This window comes from Balaenoptera borealis (genome assembly GCF_965194805.1).
Source record: "Balaenoptera borealis genome assembly, chromosome: 10".
NCBI lineage: Eukaryota > Metazoa > Chordata > Mammalia > Artiodactyla > Balaenopteridae > Balaenoptera > Balaenoptera borealis.
Genome location: NC_138874.1, coordinates 84,384,862 through 84,406,231, shown reverse-complemented (window position 1 = coordinate 84,406,231; position 21,370 = coordinate 84,384,862). Strand labels below are relative to the sequence as shown.

Here is a 21,370-nt window from a genome sequence, read left to right as displayed (position 1 = left end):
ATAGAGCAGAAGCTGACACACCATTGTAAAGCAATTATACTCTAATAAAGATGTTAAAAAATTTTTTTTAAAATTCATGTCCATAAAAAGAGGGGGGAGAACATCTTTTAGCACTTGTTTAAAGCACTAAACAGACCTAAACCTTTCCTCCTCCCACCCATGACCAAGCCTGGCATAGACTCTCCTGTACTTGCAGCCCTTACTACGCTTTCTACTGTGCTGTGGGAACCATCCAGAGAAGCTATATTTCTGATGGTCAAGGAAGAGGAAACATAATGAGAGTGAAAGGCTTGGAGAGGAGGGGAAATGTCTCTCCTTTCCGTTGGGGAGGGCACGTGGTTTTCATTTTCATTCTGCAGTACAATATTTATTAAAAGCTTACTGCAAGGGACTTCCCTGGCGGTGCAGTGGTTAAGACTTCACCTTCCAATGCAGGGGGTGTGGGTTCAATCCCTGGTCAGGGAGCTAAGATCTCACATGCCTCCTGGCCAAAAACCCAAAAATCATAAACAACAGAAGCAATATCGTAACAAATTCAATAAAGACTTTAAAAATGGTCCACATCGGGCTTCCCTGGTGGCGCAGTGGTTGAGAGTCTGCCTGCCAGTGCAGGGGACATGGGTTCGAGCCCTGGTCTGGGAAGATCCCACATGCCGCGGAGCGACTGGGCCCGTGAGCCACAACTGCTGAGCCTGCGCGTCTGGAGCCTGTGCTCCGCAACAAGAGAGGCCACAATAGTGAGAGGCCCGCGCACCGCGATGAAGAGTGGCCCCCGCTTGCCACAAATAGAGAAAGCCCTCGCACAGAAACGAAGACCCAACACAGCCATAAATAATTAAATAAATAAAAATTAAACTTAAAAAAAAAAAAAAAAAAAATGGTCCACATCAAAAAAAAAAAAAAAAGCTTACTGCATGCCAAACCCAGTGCTAGATGCTGGGGACCCCATAGTAAGCCACTGAGCTGCTCTGTGTTCAGAGGCCCTTGTGGAATATGCATTAGTGGATCAGATGAGGAAGAAATGTAATGATACTAGACAGTTTATATAATGGGAACACCAAATAACATAAGCCAGGGACAGATATTTTTTTAAACACTTTAACAGATATAAAGTGGTTTTTTTTTTTTTTTTGGCCGCACCTCACAGCTTGCGGGATCTTAGTTCCCCGACCAGGGATCGAACTCGGGCACCCTGCAGTGGACATGGTCCTAACCACTGGACTGCCAGGGAATTCCTAAAGTGTATTTTATAACGCTCATTTCCCCAGAAAACTGGAAATGGTGCTCCAGTCAGCTTATTAGTTTCTTGTGTAACAGAGTAATGTGCTATACACACAGAAGCTGCACAACCCCTATACTGTGTGGTAATCCCTTCCAGATTTAATGCCGGACTTGAATTAAAACAAAAAGATTACATAAAATGAACAAAAACCCTCAACTCTCTTCTTACAGCTAGAATTAGACTTGGCTTGATACCTTCTCAAGGGTACAAAAGATTAAATGAGGAACTTCACATTACAACATTGACTGGTACAGTAATTGAGGTCTTGGGCTTAACTTCTTGGTGACAGTTTCCTTATCAGGAAAACAGGGTGATAACAGTAGCCACCTCAGAAGATTTTTGTGAGAATTAAATGATATAAACTATGTGAAGGACTCATATAATATTTAATGCATAGTAAGTGCTCAATATATGTTCATTCATTCATTCATTCATTGAACACATACCAGGGAGCACCTATTATGTGTCAGGCTGGAGATACATAGCAGTAGACAAAACAGATAAAAATTCCTATGCTGCGGCAATAACATTTCATTGAGAGACAAATAAGTAATAAATAAATAAGCTGAAATATGATATCCAATTGTAATAAGGGAAATAGAGAACATTAAATTGTGGGAGGGGAATAGGGAAGAGGGAGTTGTGATCTTAAACAGGATGGCTAAGGAAGGCCAAGCCTGAGGGAGGCAAGGGAGCCAGCCAGGAGACTGTCTGGGGAAGGAGAGTTCCAGATGGAGGAAAGTGCAAAAGTAAAAGCAAAGAGATGTGTGTGACCGGAAGGGGAGGATGCAGTCCATAATCCCTTTTTCCAAAATGCTGGAACCCAAACACCTCTGAAGATTCTAGTCATACTTATTCCCTGCCCTCCTTCCCTTCCAGGTCTGTGAACATGATTATCTCTCTCTCTAGAACAGCACTCCATTTACTTTCCTCTGCGTTAGGACCTCTGGAAGGCTCTGCCAGGGCATCCTGAGCCTACCCCTTGCACCATCTCTTGGGCAGCTCCACTACCCCCCAGTGCACAAATGCTTGACCCCTGGGGACGCAAGTATTATTACTTTTTGATTATTATTATCACTATTATTGCTTATCCTGGTCCAAAAAGAAAATAAATAAATAAATAAAAAGCTAAACTAAAAGAACTGTCCTTGGAGGGATGGGGGCTGTGTATTAGGACTCCAGCAACATCGCCCTCAAACTTTAGAATTTTCACCTGAAAGCTGAAAATTTCTATATATTTGAAGAAAATCTTAGCCCTCATTGTGACGTCTAAAGAATTGAAACTAGTCATTTTCTATTCTTAATGGGGAAATAAACTGAATGAGGAAGAGGAATCTTGAGATGCAGGAAAGGGGGGAAGGTTGTAAAAAGGGAATAAATTTTTAAAACGTGGAGAGGTGAGGAGGGATAAAGGACATAAACTACAAAAGAAAAATATAAACAAGTTGAATGGAGACAAACTGAATAGGTATTTCTCTTCCTGCCAGTCTCTATGAATTGGGGGTCGGGCAGGGATGAGGTTACGTTAACCCTTTCTTGTCGTAGTGTTATGGAGTGATGAGATGGGTGATGAGATTTTTGAATTTTTAAGATTTTGAATGATACCAAACTCCCCTTCCAAATTAGAAAAAAAAAAAATTCTAACGCTTAAAAAATTTTTTTAAGTGAGAAGTTATCTCCTTAGCTTTCATCGAGAAAATCGCTTGAAATTGGCAGTGACTTTTTTAAGCAGCCACACGAGAAAGTTTTCGGCCGCCTCGAAAACCTCGCGGCTACCGCCGGATGCTCCAAAGTCAAGATCCTCCGCAGACAGGAAATGCCTTTTCCAGCCCCAAGGTCTCCTCCCCGCGGCCCTCTCTATTGTCTGGAGAGATTTGTGTACATCCAACTGAAGAGGTTTCCCGCCTGCAACTGCGAATCAAAGAGCTGCTTCAAAAGAAGGGACTCAGTGGGGGCTTTTTAGCTTTTCTGGCTGACACTTGGCGCCCACTGTGTGCCAGGTATTGATGCCTCCTCTCAGGTGAGCCGCCCACCTCTCGAGGAATTGAGGCTGAGAATTGAGCCCAAGGCCCCCAACCAGCAAGGGAGGTGGAGGGGACTCGTCTGCCTTACTTCCAGCCCTGCTCTTATCCACAACGGTAAGATTCCTGAGTAGGGTTCCCCACAGCCATATCTGAAGGGGTAGCTAATGTTCTGTAGACCTTGGACCTCAGGTACACTGGTGGGTGGGAGGAATCTCCAAAGTGCTTCTCATTCGGATTCAACAACAATACAAAAAAAAAAAAAAAAAGTATCAAGGGATAAAATCAGATTAGATAGAGATTCCAGCTGGAATTTCATGAAACCCAAAGGGATGAAAAGTAAATGTTAGTACAACATCTGATTATTTTTACTACGAGATACCAAACTCCTAATTAGAGGCATCGTGAGTGATTGTTTAGTTTTCCACATTTGTCCCATGCTGTCAGTATTCACATAAATATCACCTCCAATCACAGATTTAGAGGAGCATTAGATTTCAAAATCATTAGATTTTAAAGAAGAATCAAAAGGGTGAGATTTTGAGTTCCCGTTGTCTTCCACAAGGCAGTATAACTGGAATGGGGGTTTTTGGTAAGTGTGTTCTGTCCCCAGCTAAATGCATTTCCCCCAAGTCTAGATACATTTTCTTAAATCCCTGCCCTGCCCCCATTAACTAAAATGAATATTCACAACAATGAAACCACACACAGAAAAAAGGTTGTCAGAAATGTTGAAAGAGAATAGGTACTTTCACTATCAGAGATGGTTTCCTCTTTTCCCACAAGATGTCTTATCAGCCTTCACCCTGAGAAAACCATAAAAAGTAAGAAAAAGAAACCTTATGCAACAGTTCTCTAAATAAAATACTACACAGCGGCCTAGTCATTCCTAAAAGTGATGTTGTTTAAAGAGTCAAAGTACATCATCCAACAAAATCAATATCCTATTAAGTTAGAAAGGGTTCTGAATATCAAAGACTGACGAACTGAATAACTTAAAGTATAAGTACATGACCCAGGGGATTAATCACACACTGTCATGGTGAAATTAGGGCAATTCTTCCAATCATTAACGTTTTGCTTACAAAAATGTGCTTTTCTGTTTGTCTTTCTGCTAAATGATAACCGTTTTCAAGTTGAATCTCCTGATAAAAAGAGTTAAAAACAAGACAGGAGTTGTGCTGTAAAGGTCATACATGCTGCTTCAACATGAAATAGCCAAAAGACAAACAAATGAAAAATGCCTGGATTGTAGGAAGAATTTGTAAATATTCATTGGCAATCTGCAATGGGGCACTTTAGAAAACAGTTAATGCCAACCTGTGTCCTGAAAATACTGTACTTCCTCCAGGTAACGCTGTGGATTCTTAAGGACATGTTTAGATTCAGAACATGATCAACTTGAAGAGAATTGGGAATAGCTTTAAATTGGAAAACGGCCTGGTTTCAGGGATTGTCTACTTTAAAACAGGATTTCACTCCTCAGTTTTTCTAGTGCCAATCAATACATAAACCTGTATTCCTCTGCTTGATAGTCATGATACAGTTATTCTCAAGAATAAACATTAACCAGAGGTTATCTCCAGGAGCGAAACACACACACACACACACACACACACACACACACACACACACACACTGATTTCAGGATTGCTTTAATTCAATATTAGGCCCATAAGCCTCCTGTTCTCCCCAAACTCTGATACAGACAGTCCTCTTTTCAAATGAGACTGACTATGACCTTTGAAACCTTGATGAAACCTGTCAAGCAGGGACAGGGAGCCTGGAGCCTACAGTTGAGGGGAAAGGAGACCCTCCCACTGGATGTCTACTTTGGGCTCTGACATTGAGGAGAACTGAGCTGGGAATTGGGGTGCTAGTAAGGGTCATGTAGATCAACTAGACCATCTTCATTCAATAGATGAAAGAACTGAGGCAAAGAACTAAAACTCCAACCCAAATCTTTAAACTTCCAGGCCAATGCACACCTCTCTACTTCAGGACCCAGTACAAATTTTCTCAGAAATTAAAATTTACAGGTAGGGATTTCCCTGGTGGTCCAGTGGGTAAGACTCTGCGCTCCCAATGCAGGCGGCCTGGGTTCGATCCCTGGTTGGGAAACTAGATCCCACATGCATGCCGCAACTAAGAAGCCCGCTTGCCGCAGCTAAAAAATGATCCTGCATGCCGCAAGGAAGATCCCGCGTGCCGCAACTAAGACCCAGTGCAGCAAAAATAAATAAAATAAATAATAAATAAATAAATGTTTTTAAAAAAGGAGTCCCCTGTTGATTAAAAAAAAAATTATCTGAAAGTAGCAATATAGCAAGTTTGATGGAAAAAATTATTAAAATAAATAAATAAAATTCACAGGTAATTCCAGGGGCCTTCTTGGAATCTAAGGAGGCGGGGTGTGACAACCCTCTAAGTGCAACGACTTTTTCACTCTCTTCATCTGAGTGCTCATGTCTGGGAAGCCACAGCCCTGGTCAAGCCAGGCCAGGGGCAGAGGCATTCCTTCACAGGACCTCAGCCCAGAGGCACCCAACTCCACAATAACTAGAGGCCTCCATGGAGGCCCAGGCTAGAGGAAGGGATTTCTTTTTTTTTTTTTTTTTTCATTTTTACTGGAGTGTAGGTGATTTACGATGCTGTGTTAGTTTCAGGTGTACAGCAAAGTGAATCAGTTATACGTATATCCATTCTTTTTTAGATTCTTTCCCATATAGGCCATTACAGAGTATTGAGTAGAGTTCCCTGTACTACACAGGGTCCTTATTAGTTACCTTTTTTTTAAATTTTATGAATAATATTTATTTTTCTTGTGAAAATTTTCTTGTAATAGTATAGTTTCTGACTTGTGTCTTTTTTTTAAGTTTAATTTTTATTTATTTATTTATTTATTTATGGCGGTGTTGGGTCTTCGTTTCTGTGCGAGGCCTTTCTCTAGTTGTGGCAAGCGGGGGCCACTCTTCATCGCGGTGCGTGGGCCTCTCACTATCGAGGCCTCTCTTGTTGCGGAGCACAGGCTCCAAACGCGCAGGCTCAGTAGCTGTGGCTCACGGGCCTAGTCGCTCCGCGGCATGTGGGATCTTCCCAGACCAGGGCTCGAACCCGTGTCCCCTGCATTGGCAGGCAGATTCTCAACCACTGCGCCACCAGGGAAGCCCTAGTTACCTATTTTATATATAGTAGCGTGTATATGTCAATCCCAATCTGAGGAAGAGATTTCTGGACTCTCCCCTCACAGATCTCGCTCATCATTTTCCTGGAATGTCAGGAACCTGACGGCCCAAGTAGGCAAGCAGCTGGGCTGGCAATACTCGGCCCAGTCAGAAACCTCAGCCCACCCTTCCTCGCAGCTCCACACCCACCCCCAGCTCAGCACTTCATTCCTCCCCAGCTCACAATACCTCTTCCTCAACCCTGCTCCCTCCCCTCAACCGTGAACCCTGCTCCCACCTCCCCTCTTCCTCCTTCTCAAAGCTGCCAGCCTCCTGTTCCCACACTGGCAGGAATTGTCGGGAGGAGGAGAGCAGCTGAGGGAGTGAGGGGTGAACGCGGGTCCCACCTGCTTTTTCCACACAAGGAGCACCTTAGAGCCCCAGACCAGCAGCTTGGACAACACCTGGGCACTTGTCAGAAGTGTAAATTCCCTGGCCCACCCCAGACCTACCCAAATCAGAAACTCTGGGGATGGGTTGGGCAATGAGTTCCAAAAAGCTCTGCAGGTGATTCTGAAGCTCGCTGGAGAAGGAGAACCGCTGTCCTGGCACAAAGTACTCCCCTCCCCCTAAGCGGACCCCCAACCCGGGCTCGGCAGCCCAAGGATGACGCAGTGTTGACTCACGCGGGTCAAGGACGGCGGCCCGGGCTGCCCGGCCAGCCAAGGTGAATCGATGGCGTTCAGCGGCCCCCGCGCTCCGCCGCGGCGCAGCTGCTCTTCCCTTCCCGCCGCCTGGCGCGCCCGGGGCTCGGGGTCTGCTGGCCTCCTCCGCTGCTCCAGACACACACACCACTCCCCGCCCCCCACCCGCCAACCCCCAGCAAACGCCCGGGGAAAGGCTCACATCTACCTTTCAGGTGCCAGTCCCAGAACCGCGCCCCCAGGACGCCAGGAGCCACGAGCCGCAGGAGCGCCGGCGAGACGCACCGCCAGACGCTCCTGCGCAGGACCTCACGCCCCGGCCCCGGCCCGAGCGCCCAGCACCGCGCCAGTCAACCCAGGCGCTGGAAGAAAAGGTGTGGGTTTGTTTTAATCGAAGAATGAGAGGTCCAAAGAGGTCAGTCATCCCACCGACGGATTTATTTTATATACAAGTTACTCATTTTAAAAAAACAAACAAACCATTTTGGCCATGTCTTTTTTACAGTGAACAATTATATATACACACATTATAAACACTGTTTAATATAAAACACAGTATCTACAATCTACTTACATTTAATTAATCTGCTACTTCTAGTTCATCTGTGATTAATTTTAGTCACTGAATCAGAGTCAGTTTCTCTGCTTGAACTGGACTGTACTATCCCCTTAACACCTTGGTCAAACAGGTTCTAAGTGACAGTGCAAAACAAGCATTTAAGATTATCAACTTATACTGATTATATATCTCTCTGACAAAAAGAACACATGCATCCCCGAGACAAAAGCTCTGAGATGGTTTTGGATTTAAGGCAGCAGTGTAAGAATGTAACAAAAAAGTAAGGAATGTTTCCTTTAAAATATTACAAGGCTGCCTGAATTGTGGGCCCCCTTTCCAAGGCATACCTCTGGATTTGGGATGTCCCTTTACTTTTCCATTAAGTGGGATGTAGAAACAGGTTATAGAAAAATCATTCGAGAAATTCCTATTAAAATCTTTAAAGTTATAACTTAAAAATTTAACAAAAAAGTTCAAAATTACTTTTTATAAATAGAAAAAACAAGTTACTTTTTAAAAAGGGGGTGAATTTAATCAGTGAAGAGTCCCTTTATCATACACTCTAAAATCAGTTCATAAACTATTTAAGTCAAAATTAAGGTTTCAATGTGTTTGTTATTTAGCCAGTGCACCAAACATTTTAGGTTTCCAGAATACCCAAAATTGATTCCCTTTCTCATATAGTTTTCCAGTTCATCTATGGAGATTTTCTGTAGCAAATGTTATTCCAAAGCCCAGTTTTCTGAACATGCCAATGTCAGTGGTCATCATCCAGCATTAAAATAGCCTTTATCACCCTCGATGTCCACTTCCTGATCAGAATCCTCTGAAATCTCTGATTCAAGGTCTTCCTGGGAGACAGGGGAGGGCGAACATTGAGAGCTATCCAAAGCACCTTTATTCTGTTCACTGTCTTGCCTCTGGTCACAGGAATTGTCCAAACTTTCCAGTTCTTCTTTTTTATTGCTTTGAGGGTTCTCCTGAATGAAGAGGATGAAAATGGAGATTGGTGGGATCATGAGATATGAAGAAGTGAGAGACATAAATCAAATGTCTTTTCATCTTCTATCATCTTTTTAATTTTTAGTTTATCAACTGCTTTCAGGTATAATATTTTTATTCAGAAAATACATACTTGTGCTTCTTTCTCACTTTGGAAGAAATAAAGTTCCTGTCATAGCCAGAGAAAGATTATACTCTTGCCAGATAAGAACAACCAATCACAAATATAAATGTAAATGTGTTATGTCAAATGAAGGCTTAACTCCAGCCCAGACCCATGGTCTCAAGGTTCTTAAAAGTTTAGGGAGAAAAAGAAATTAGATCACTACAGATACACACTATCTTTATTCTTCAAATATTTAAACCTTGCCAATTAACAAAGTCTTCCGACATTTAAAAAATATGAATGCTAAATAGTGAATTAAGGATAAAGTTTCAAAATTATTAGATTGAATCCTTTTTTTATGCATTTTCTGGAGTAAGTTCACAAACATATACACACATAAATATGTGTAGCAAGTTACACAATCATGGCAAAGAAAAAAATGCAGAACTGGAAGAATGTTGCTAACTGGAAAGGGAGACAAATATCATTTACTTAAAAAATCTGGAGGAAATTCCTGGAAAATATTCCCATATTACATAGGAACCACTGTTTTTAAAGTCCCTGGTAAACTACCTTTGACCAAGAACCAAATAAGTTAGTAAATTTTTAATCCTGTTTTTGTCTAAAATGCGCATAGACACTATGAGGAAATATTATGATATACTGCTAAGGTTTTTTTTTCTAAAGCAAGACTATAGAATAATAGATTTACCAAGCTTACAACTATGTAACAAGTCACAAGTTCAGATATTGAGAGGGAATGTGAAATTTATCCCTAAATTTTAAAATGCACGCTGCTTTCAATTTCCCCACTCATTATTGTTTCAAAACTATTTCATTTATTATAAACCGTATATAGACTGGCAAATGAAAAATTAAGCATTTGTCAGATAACTTTGGAGAAGACATCCAGATTAGGACATCAAAAACAAATCTTTAGCTTTAAGTCAACAGAGCTTCTTTAAAAACTGAATTAGCCTTTACTTTTTATCACATATTGCGTAACAAGGTCATTGGAAGAAAGACTGTTAGAAAGTTTAAGCTGCCTTTCAAACAGGCTTGGATATCCTCTTACTGTTTTTATATTCATTTTAAGAGCTAGAATTAGAGGGAAAATAATTTTTAAACACTTTGATATTTAATTCTTCTAAAAAACAGTGCAAACAAGACTTAAAAGTGTTTATTTCCTTATATTTACCCTTGAGCTCTGCCTAGTTTTATTGTGGCTGTGTAAATAAAAGAAACAATTTTCTCCCAAAGATAACTGCTTAAGTCATTTACTGTCAATTACTTTATCTTTCCTGCGTTAATTAGATAAACAACATATGGGGTTTATAAAACAATTAGCTGGGAGTTTTACTAGCCAGTGTGTGAAAACCCAAGCATAATTGATATAGGAACCGCATTAGGTGCTTTTAGCATTACTGCCGCCTGAACAACTCATCCTGAATTTCAGCAGGACTATTTGCCTTTTTAATCAAGGTGAAGAGGTTAAATAGTCCCTCAAATGACTTTTGCATACAACCTGTAACAGGCCTCGCATTGAGATAACATGATAAAAATATTTATTTCCATAGAAACAGAACCATGTCAATACCTGTTTTAGTCTTCTCCATTTAGCGCGTCGATTCTGAAACCAGGTTTTGACCTACAGGAAAGAGAAAGAAAACTTGCCAGGAGCCCAGAATCCCGAGGGACCTGGGGAGGAGGGGAGAAGCCGTTCAGGAGCTGCTGAGCCAACCAGCGCTCCAGGCGCGCCAGAGCTCCCGGTGGCTCCACTGTCTCCCTTCTGCCCCGCGACCCCCGCCTCAGGAGCCCGCCTGCGCCCCGCGAGCGAGCTCACCTGCCTCTCACTAAGCTGCAGCATCTTGGCCAGACGCTTCCTCTCGGGCGGGGAGAGGTATTTCTGGGTCTCAAACTTCTTCTCCAGCTCGATGGTCTGGTCGTTGGAGAACCTCACCTGGCCGCCTTTCCTTTTATGCAGAGGCCTCTGCAGGAAAGGGCTCCAGAGCAGGGGTTTGCCTGCGGGCAAAAGAGACGGTTAGTGAGGGCCCTAAAGCGGCGTGGCCCACCCGGACCTGCCTGCACTGGGGATGACAAAGAAGGCGAGGGGAGGCTACGGGACACTCAAGCAGACACATTCACGTATACCCCCTGAGACGTGGACCCAACACGCTCCCACCAATACACATCATACCCAGAGACACAGGAACATCCAAAGTCACACACCTACACGGCATGTGCACAAAGATCACACGTGTATGCTCACAGACACACACCACCATCACACCCATGGCTAAGTACAATTATTTTGATCCCCAAAAGAACACCGACTCTAGGTTGAGCTTAAAATACCATGACCCTCTTTAATCAGTCGCTCTCAAAATTTATACACAACTTTTTTAGTCTAGAGGACCTGCAGAGAGGTCCTCTCCCTTGGTGAACCGCACTTTCCAAATACCCGTTAGGTTGGGGAAGAGTGGGTCTGTCACACTAGCCAAGGCGTTGCTACCAGGGGCCGGCGGCCTGGCTACAACGGAAGCCCTCCGGCCCGAGAGCAAGCTTCAGGGCGCGTGGAGCTTCCAATCCTGGCTGGAGGGCGCCGGGCCTCCTCTGATTTCACACCCGGCCGGTGGGGGCGGCCAGTTAGAGCCACCCCGTGGGCTATGGCAACATTTCCGTCAATGTGTTTCCTGTTGGTCTATCTCGAAAAACCCTTTGCTTCCTCCTGCGCAGTCCCAGCAGTAACCCAAGGAAACCCAGGGCGCACTCTGTGAAAACGTTTGCCCCCAGGCCCGGCCTGGCTGAGGGTCCCCCTCGGGGCCCAGAAGGCAAACAGAGCCGCACCGGGCCTGCGCCATCAAATCCTCAAGAATGGAATCAAAAACACAATATAATAACTTAAAAAAAAAAGAACTAAAATATAATCCCCCCCAAATCTCTAGCGACGAGAAAGGAAGGTGGAGAACTGAGTGAGGGGCCACACCATAATACTGATGACATTAAAATGTCAATTAATTAATATGTTAGTTGTCTCCAGGGTGCCTGCAGAAGCTGCCAATAACAGAGTAGATTTAAAACCCTGGCGGCCCAAGGCAAGGAGCCCCGTTTTATTTACCCGGGGGCACCAAGGGCCACCCGGAGCGCAGATCACGGGTGGCTTATTTCTTAGGCCACGCACTGAGGGGACAAGTCCCGCAAACTCTATGCGGCCGACGTGTCCGCGCTGCCCTTCCTATTCCAAAGACGTGTGGGTCAGTCCGTCCGTCCGTCCGTGGGTCTGCAGGCCTGCGCTAAATGCTTTGAAAGTTGGCAATGTTGTTTTTTCGAGATTTTGCTTACGTCAGGATTCAGACTGGGGCAAAACAGCCTCAAAAAAAAAAAAAAAAGGGAAGCAACTGGTTATTTTAGCTGCCATAAAGTCACATCCCACACAGAGGAAATGAACAATATCAGAAAAACGGATCCCGGCTATCAGAAGTCGAGTGTTTCCTGAATTTGTCTGTATTGAGGATGTCGATAAAATAATCAGCAGCGTGCACTACTCCGGGGGAAGGGTCTGCTTCATGCAGCCAGGAAAACACTTAACAGCTTCTGAAACCAGATTTACTCCTATCGAGAACTCAAGATTTCCTGTATGAACGGAAAGGGTCAGGCTCTTTCACTGCACAAGCTTGTTGAACCAGGTCCAGCCCCGTAACCACCCCGGCCCGGCAGCTATCCCTGCCCCGCAGGGGCGGCCCGGGGCGCTTTGGCTCTCCCTTCCCAGTCCCTCCAGCTAAGGGAGCCCCACCCGGGCGACACGCGCCCCCAGGACTCCTCCAGCCGCGGGCCCCAGCGGCAGCGCCCGAGGTCCGGCCCGGGCCCGCGCGCCCCGACGCCTGCAAGGTGCAGGAAAACCAATCTGAGTCATGGTGCGGGCAGACTGGGCTGCCCGCCGCCGGGGCCCGCGCCTGCCGTCCCCCGCGCGCGCCCGACAGCCGCTTTTCAATCTCTTTTGCCACAACTTTCTGTTGCCTCCCCTCCGCCCCCGCCGCCTCCTGGGCGCTGCCACCTGCCGGGTGGCGCCTTTCTCGCCGCCGCCCGGGCTCGGCCCCGCCATGACCCCGGCCGCCTTACCCAGGGGGTCGTGGCGGAGCAGGGCGTGCGTGTAGTCGTTCACCGACCGCGGGAAGGGGTACAGAGGGCCCCCGAAGCCGCCGGGTCCGTAGGCGGCGGCCAGCGCGGCGGCGGAGTGGTGCGAGAAGGCGGGGTGGATCGGCGTGGGCTCGTATACCGGGGTCCGGTAGGAGGACACGAGGCTGGTGAAGGAGGAGTTGGGGGACGGCAGCGTGGGCGTGGGGGTGGGCGCGGCGGGCCCGCGACCCAGGATGTCCTCGATGTAGAACGGCGTCGGGTGCGCTGGCTGCAGCAGCGGCGTGGGCGCGTACAGCGGCACCCCCAAGGCGCCCGCTGCCGCCGGTCCGGGGTGCGGGTACTGCATGGCTCCGCCGCGCTCCGGGCCCTCGGAGAGCTGCCGGCCCGCGCCGCGGCGCTACATTTATCCGCGCTCCGCGCTCCCGGCTATAGGCTCTGCCGGCCGCGGGGTGGGGCCGCGCTCTCTGGCCCCTTCCTGCCGCTGGGCCCTGCGGCCAATGGCGCGGAGCCCCCGGAGCCGTCTCCCGCCCCCACCCTTGGCCCGCCCCCGCCGGCCGAGGTCCCCGCCCCTGGGACGCGCTTGCTCCCAGGCTCTTAGGACCCTGCGCCCAGCTGTACCCTCGCCGCCGGCGCTCGGGGCTCCAGGCACCCTGCCCCGGGACGCCCTCGAAGGAAGCCCAGGGCCGCGTCTGTCAGGCGAGGCGCGAGGCAAGCAGCTGCCTGGAAGGCGGCCTCAAGCGGCCCTAGCCCCGGCGGCGAGGCATCTCCACCGAAACTCGGGGGCACTGGTCCAGGCCCGGGACCGGGGAGGCGGTAGCCGGCCCAGGCAAGGGGCGACTGGACTCGTGCCCCGCAGGCGTAGAGGCCCCTGGTCGGGCCGCGCCTTCGCAGGCCTGAGAGCACTCACCGTGGTCAGCGCGCTCCCTGGAGTAACGGTAGCATTGGCTGTTGCCCCGGGCGTCTCGGGAGTGTTCGTAGCGGGAGAGAGTGCCCTGGGTTCCTGGGGCAACTCCAAGGAGAGAGATCTACGGCCCTTGCCTGCGTCCCAGCGTGGTAAGGACGATTAGACTTTAGGTGCTGCGGACTCTTGCTCTCTAGCCCGTTTCATCTGTGGGCCCCGGGACTCAGCCACTTCCCCGGGGACGCTGGCAGAAGTCCCTTTGGGCAGGAATCAAGGGAAGGCAGAAGCTGTGCAGTCTTCTCTGACCCAGTGGGGGCTGCTCCCTGTCCCCTATCCCCGGGTCCTGGGGGATCGCAGCTGCGCGCAGCCCCGCTTTCCCTTTTTGCACGTGTTTGCTATTGAAGCTGTGACGCTACCCGGTGTGGCCTCAGCTCTGTGCGGCTCCACTGGCCTACGGGGCAAGGGGGCATTTTCTTGATTGACGCCCTCCTGCGGCTGTCACACCTCGCGGTGAGCGGTTTCTGCCAAGGTCCTCCATTAATCGTGGAAATGAAAAAACTTCCCGGCTTTTTCTATTGAGAGTTTTTGTTTACATCTTGGGATTATTTCTCTGACTGCAGTGGGAAGGCGGTAGGAAGAGTGGGCTGGAAGCCGGATGGCCTGAGTTCAAGTTTCAGTCCGCACTTTTTTTGTTGAGCAACTACTGTGTGCCAGCAGTGAACAGAACAGATGTAGTTCCTGTCCTCGCAGTGGCAGGAAACAAATTTTAATACAGTGACTTATATATGTGCTAGGAAGGAGAAGTACGTGATAACCCGAAACCTTATAACAAGTGGACACCACCTAGCTGGGTGAGGGAGATGTGTTAAGGAAGAGAAAGTGTTCCCCAAGGAAGTGATGTTTGAAAAATGAGTAGGTGTCTAGGAGCCTAGAGAGGAACTAACATTTCAAGTCCAGGGAATAACATGTGAGTGTCCTCAATACAACTTTTCAAGTCACCCTCCCGGAGCTTTTCTCATCTGAAACAATTAGGGCTTAACCTAAAGGTTTCTGATCTTTTTGGGTTGGGGTCATAGGCGTCTTTCAAAATCTGACGACAGACAAGAGCTACAGACAAACACAGCAAGTGTAATATGCTATCATTTCAGTTAAAACGTTGGGAGAAGGTAAGAATATTTGTGCCTTTATTATACAAACTATCTCTGGAAGGATACACAAAAACCTAATAACATTGGCTGTCTGTGAAGAGAGAGGTGGAGATGGAGGGAGAATGTACTGTACACTTTGTGACTCTTTGGAGAATTGAACTGTGTGGATGTGTGACCTATTCATCGTATAAGTAGGTCCTTGAAGCCGTGGCTGATTCTAGGTCTGGGGCAGGAAACGTACAAGGTGAGCTCCAGGTATCTTGTGCCAGAAACCACAGACAGAAAACAGGAACCGGCTTGAAGGGTTTTCCATTGGCCAAATTTGGGGTAATTTAAGCATCAAAACTATGGATTATAAGAGTTCATAGTATTACTGTTCATAGTGATACTCAGAGAGAGAAAGGGATGGTAGATGGTAAAGCTGGAAGAATGCTAGCTAACAAATGTGGAAACATTGATAAAATCAGAAAATGTATTAATTCATTCAAGAATCATCCAAAACCATCAAGTGAAACATCGTTGAGGATGAGGATTTTCACAAGATCTCATAGTATCACCACAATTGATTGGATTCTGGATTTTTTTTAAGCTCTAAAAGACATTTAGGGGGATAATAGGGGAAAATTGAATAGGAATTTTATGTTAGATGACATTATTATATTAATGTTCATTGTTTTAGGTGTGATATTGGTATTGTGGGTGAAGTGTCCTTATTCTGGGAGGTACAAGCTAAGGTATTTGGGTGTGAAGGGTCATGAAATCTGCAACTTACTTTCCAATTGATACACATACACAAATATATACATATGTGTATATGTATATACACAAAGAGGGAGATAAACCAAATTAGAAAATTTATTTATTTGTGAATTTAAGTGAAGAGTATACAGATGTTCATTGTACTAGTTTCAGCTTCTCTGTAGGTTTGAAATTTTTTAATATAAAAACTTTAAAAATAAGTATGAATCTATATGTTAAAAAATAAAAACACTGTTTCGGTTTTTTTAAAAGCTAAAAATTATTTGAATTATTTGTTAAGTCTGCATACAAGTTCAGGCAGTGCGTTCCTCCTGGAAACCATCTGTGGAGGGCCATTTGCGAATCATCGGTCTCTCTGGGGTCTGGTCTGATGTCGTGCCCCCTCCACCAGCCATAATTCTCCTCACATGGCCTGATGGAGAATTCAGGAAGGTGCTGGGAGACTGAAAGTGAAGTGTATTCTTCTGTGTATCAAGGACAGAGACGGGATTTGGGGACAAAGAAAGGACAGTTGTTATGTTAAAGGACTTCAGAAGTTATGTCTGTTTTAAACTAAGCAGGTTACTGTGATTATTATTTTCTCACAAAATGTTTCTCCCTCATCTTTTTCTCATTTTTCCTGCCCCTTCTTCCTAGCAAGTAATTGAGATGATTACTCCAACTCATTTAATGCCCTTACAGTAAATCACTGGCCAGCCTTCATTCTCCATCTTTATAAATAGTATGAGTTTATAGTTTATTCTGTGCATGACTCGGCCACCAGCCAAAAAGATCTAAGTCTACAAACATTCCAAAAGTATATATTAAAATACTAGGGAAATAATCAATATAGGAAAAGGAAGCATCATTCCTTTCTTTGATTTAGGCACAGACCCTGTGAGGTGATGGGGACCTAATAAGGCATTGGTATAACATTCCAACTCAGCTACATAATCCTAACCAGCAAATTGAAGCACTTAATTCTGTTAAGCTGTATAACACCATGTCTTCTAAATCGAATCGTCAGATCCGTGTTCATTTCGCTATAGTTAAAAAAAATTACAACCACATTTGTGAATGTCACATTCATTGAACTACATAATTTTTAATATCACTTGTGTAGGTTTTATAGTTTGTTTTATTGTTTTAAAAGTCATCTGGGGCTCTAAAAGAACTAGATTTTCCCAAAGTTGTCCTTAAAATTTTTTTTCACCCAGTCAGAACTAATAAAACAAAACTGTTGTAGCTATTTAATTCAGAATCTCTTGGAGTTTCAATATTTTTTCTCTGCTGGATACTAAAACCAATAAAGCTACATGAGATTTTAATTATATTCTGAATTAAAGAAGACTTTAAAAATTTGGCACCATTTATTTTAGTCACTTCTATTGTGCAAGATACCAAACTTTGTAAGAAGAGAATGTGGTTCTCACCTCTAGTTTATCTAGTAGGAGTTTAGGTAAATTTTTTGCAACTTATTTTCAGTAATTAAATGTACATAGAAGTAAAACTTCAAATGAGCTATAGCTTGAGAGCATGAATTGATTTTATTATAACATTTAATTCTATTTCACTGTATTGTATTTTATTTAAAATTTGACAAAATCTAATTAATTAGTGTTTCAGGGTTTTACTAACTTAAAAGATGCTACTGCGATCAAAGAAATATCTTGTCCATGTCATGAATGGGATCAGAGCTCTGGAAAACACAGGCAGTAGTCATCACGATGTTGATTCAGTGGTGTTCACATTTTACATACTGTAATGTACTTTACATAACACTGTAATGTGGGTAAATTTTAGCAACCACTGAGCTTTGGGTGGAGCTTATGATATTTATTTGCTCAATTTAAAAAAGTGATGAAGAACTCAATAACAAAAAGAGAACCCTATTTTTTAAATGAGCAAAAGATCTGAATAGACATTTCTCCAGAGACGATACACAAATGGTCAATAAGCATGTGAAAAACTGTTCAATACCATTAGACATCAGGGAAACAAAAATCAAAACCATAAGCAGATACCACTTTATACCTCCTAGGATAGCTATAATAATTTCTTTTTAAAAAAACAAAATAGGGACTTCCATGGCGGCCCAGTGGTTGGGTCTCTGCACTTCCACTGCAGGGGGGACAGGTTCGATCCCTGGTCGGTAAACTAAGATCCCACATGCTGTGCAGTGTGGCCAAAAAGAAAACAAAAAAAAGAAAAGAATGACTCTAAACGGGAATTCCCTGGCGGTCCAGTGGTGAGGACTCCACAGCCAACAATAAATAAAAAAACAAAATAATGAATGTTGGTAAGAATGTGTAGATTTAGAACCCTTGTACATTGCTGGTGGCAATGTAAAATGAAGCAGCTGCTTTGGAAAACACTCTGGCAGTTCCTAAAAAGGTTAAACATAGAGTTACCATATGACCCAGTAATTCCACTCCTAGGTGTATACCCAAGAAATGAAAACATTTATCCATACAAAAACTTGTACACAAATGTTCATAGTAGAAGTATTCATGATAGCCAAAAAGCGGTAACAGTTCAAATGTCCATCCACTGATAAATGAATAAATAAAATGTACATCCAAGCAATGGAATATTATTCGGTAATAAAAAGGTATGAAGTACTGACACGTGCTATAACATAGGTGAACTTAAACATTTTGCTAAGTGAAAGAAGCCAGACACAAAAGGCCACATATTAGATGATTCCATTTATATGAAATGTCCAGAAAAGGCAAATCTATAGAGACAGAAAGTAGATTAGTGGTTGCCTAGGGCTAAGGAAGTTGGGGATAAATGAAGGGTGGACTGCTAATGGGTACAGAGTTTCTTTTTGAGGTAATGAAAATGTTCTAGAAGTTATTGTAGTGATGGTTACACAACTTTGAGAGTATCCAGAAAAGAAAAATGTTTAATGGGTGAATTATATGGTATGTATTATATCTAAGTAGAGCTGTTATGTTATTTTTTAATGATGAAAGGACGTCACATGAATAATAATTTTAACAAAGGCTACAATGTCAGAAGTGATATTTTGACATGTAATCCAAATCTGTGGATATTCATCTAAGCTCCCAGGCAACAATCCTTGAGAAAGAACCAGAAATGATGAACCAGGACTCTTGCTGTGTGGACCATGGGCCCTTTCTATTCAGCACACCAACCTACTTCCCTGGAGTCTGTGTTCCCTCATTTGCATTTTTTCACCAGGCAGATGTCCTTCTTTCTAATCACCCCCTAGAAAGGAGAGGAAGAAGAAGTTTATTACCAAGGAACCAAATGTCAGAAGAAAAATTTAAAGCCAGTTTAGATTCTGGTCCTGATTTTTTAATTTTCATGAAATCATTTGAGATCTTATGGGCATAAAATTCCCCTGTCCTTAACTCTAAGGAGCACTCTAAAGATTCTATTCTGAAAACAAACATGGTTACCAAGGGGGAAAGGGGGGAGGGATGAACTGGGATTGACATATACACACTACTATATATAAAATAGATAACTAATAGGAACCTACTTTATAGCACAGGGAACTCTACTCAATACTCTGTAATGACCTATATGGGAAAAGAATCTAAAAAAAGTGGATATATGTATATGTGTAACTGATTCACTTTACAATACAGCAGAAACTAACAACATTTTAAAGCAACTCTACTCCAATAAAAATGTTTAAAAAATAGTTTAGCTGGAAAAAACAACATTCTATTCTGAGAAAAGGAAAAGGCAACAAATGTCATGATGCCCCGACCACAAAGAAGTCTCAGGTCTTATTCAGCAGGACTGTGGGGGTCATAAAGAAATCTTCAGTTCAGAGAGGTAGAGGGGAAACATTCTGGAAATCCTAAGTGTGGGAATCAATAAGAGCTGGAGATGATCACCTCCTAGAAAACTGAGTAAAGTGCTTCATGGTAAAGACACTGTGAGCTGCCTACAGGAACCCACTCTCTTGCTTGGCAATGACCTCAGATAAAACATAATCTGGCTTCCCGAGGACACATTTTTCCCCCAGCTGTGAAATGGGTCTGAAATACTGAATTGTTTCAGATAACTCATCAAAGATGTCTGAGACTATCAGGAGGGGTGGGAAATATTGATCATGCCAATGTTTGACCTAAAAGGGAAATTCCTACCTGAAGTTATAGGTCCCAAGAAACTGATAACATCAGTTGCTTAGAAGGGAATGGCATGGTGGCACCGATGTAGGGGAGGGGAGTGTGAATGAGATGGGAAGTGGCTTTATGCTGTATACCCTTTTGTACTTTTTGAATTTTGAACACCGTTCCTGAAACAGTGTCTGGCATGTAGTAGGTGCTCAATAGATATTTTTGAAAGGGTGAATGGAGTCAAACAAATGTGATTTTTTGCCATAGAGCAGAGATTGGCACAACATTGTAAATCAACTCTACTTCAATTAAAAAAAAAACAACGTGATTTTTTAATGCTAGCTCCACCATTTTTATTGCGAGCTTTGATTAGTTTCTTAACCATTCTGAGCTCCACAGTTTCCTCAAAAGCAGTATAGGGATTGTGATAATGTCTCTCTCATAATACTGTTATGAGGATTAAATGAGTTATTGCATGTAAATCACTGGCATACACTAAACAGTCGATAAAGAGTAGTTGCTGTGATGATAATCACGATGATGATGATGATGATGACAACTACAACAATGATGGTGGAAGAGAAGCAGACCAGAGGGATCTACTAATTCTTCTACGAAAATAGAGCATTGCTCTAGTCAATATTGCTTGAAATAAATGTGCATCATCTGGATTTGGGTATCTTTTATTTCTATTTTTATTTTTTTTTAACTTTTTTTTTTTTTTTTTTTTTTTCGCTGTGTTGGGTCTTCGTCTCTGTGCGAGGACTTTCTCTAGTTGCGGCAAGCGGGGGCCACTCTTCATCGCGGTGCGCGGGCCTCTCACTATCGCGGCCTCTCTTGTTGCGGAGCACAGGCTCCAGATGCGCAGGCTCAGTAGTTGTGGCTCACGGGCCTAGTTGCTCCGCGGCATGTGGGATCTTCCCAGACCAGGGCTCGAACCCGTGTCCCCCGCATTAGCAGGCAGATTCTCAACCACTGCGCCACCAGGGAAGCCCGGGAATCTTTTATTACAGGGAGGTTTTTCAATTAGAAATGTACTTGAGGTCTATTATTCTGTAGAGGATATAAAGATTAATAAGAAAAGGTCCCTGCCCTCAAGGAGCTTTGTTATAATAATATGGGTGAATGAATGTCTTAAAAACAAACTCTAGACTATCTGATTGCTGTTGTTGTAGTGAATTAATTAAAATGAACACACTGCATGAAGATTCAAGAGCTGGAAAGTTCAATGAAGCTAATACTCAAGATTCTGCAGTTATTACAGTTCTTAGTGTAGCAATGAACCAGATATCACATGGACGACATTCGAATCTTCTTCCCTCTTCTTTGCTTAGCATCTGGGCTTTTTGTATACTGTTTTTATATATGCATAGATATGAAAGGTAGTATTACCCACTGGTTAAAAACATGGACCTTTCTCTGACATTTCCTAACTCTATGACCTTGGCAAAGCATTTACTTTTCCTCGGCCTATGTTTTTTATTTTAGCCTAAAAAAAAAAAAGCTAA

At 44.1% G+C, this 21,370-nt stretch overlaps 1 protein-coding gene across 1 annotated transcript; it reads right to left on the bottom strand.

The window, feature by feature from the left end:
• Positions 1–7,586: 7,586 nt before the first annotated feature.
• On the bottom strand, positions 7,587–13,427 carry HHEX (hematopoietically expressed homeobox). Its single transcript, XM_082407857.1, has 4 exons — positions 12,958–13,427; positions 10,682–10,860; positions 10,436–10,486; positions 7,587–8,710 (listed from the first exon to the last, which is right to left on the bottom strand). Exons 1-4 carry the CDS (start codon positions 13,319–13,321, stop codon positions 8,498–8,500), a joined length of 807 nt encoding a protein of 268 aa, XP_082263983.1. The 5' UTR covers positions 13,322–13,427; the 3' UTR covers positions 7,587–8,497.
• Positions 13,428–21,370: the final 7,943 nt, after the last annotated feature.

What these genes read in the sequence shown, in the direction of transcription:
- HHEX (XM_082407857.1), bottom strand. Translation starts at nt 13,321, where the DNA reads ATGCAGTACCCGCACCCCGGACCGGCGGCAGCGGGCGCCTTGGGGGTG. An exon ending in GCTCCGCCACGACCCCCTGG is followed by an intron (nt 10,861 to 12,957) that starts GTAAGGCGGCCG and finishes TTTTGCCCGCAG; the next exon opens with GCAAACCCCTGCTCTGGAGC. An exon ending in AATGGAGAAGACTAAAACAG is followed by an intron (nt 8,711 to 10,435) that starts GTATTGACATGG and finishes CTCTTCATTCAG; the next exon opens with GAGAACCCTCAAAGCAATAA.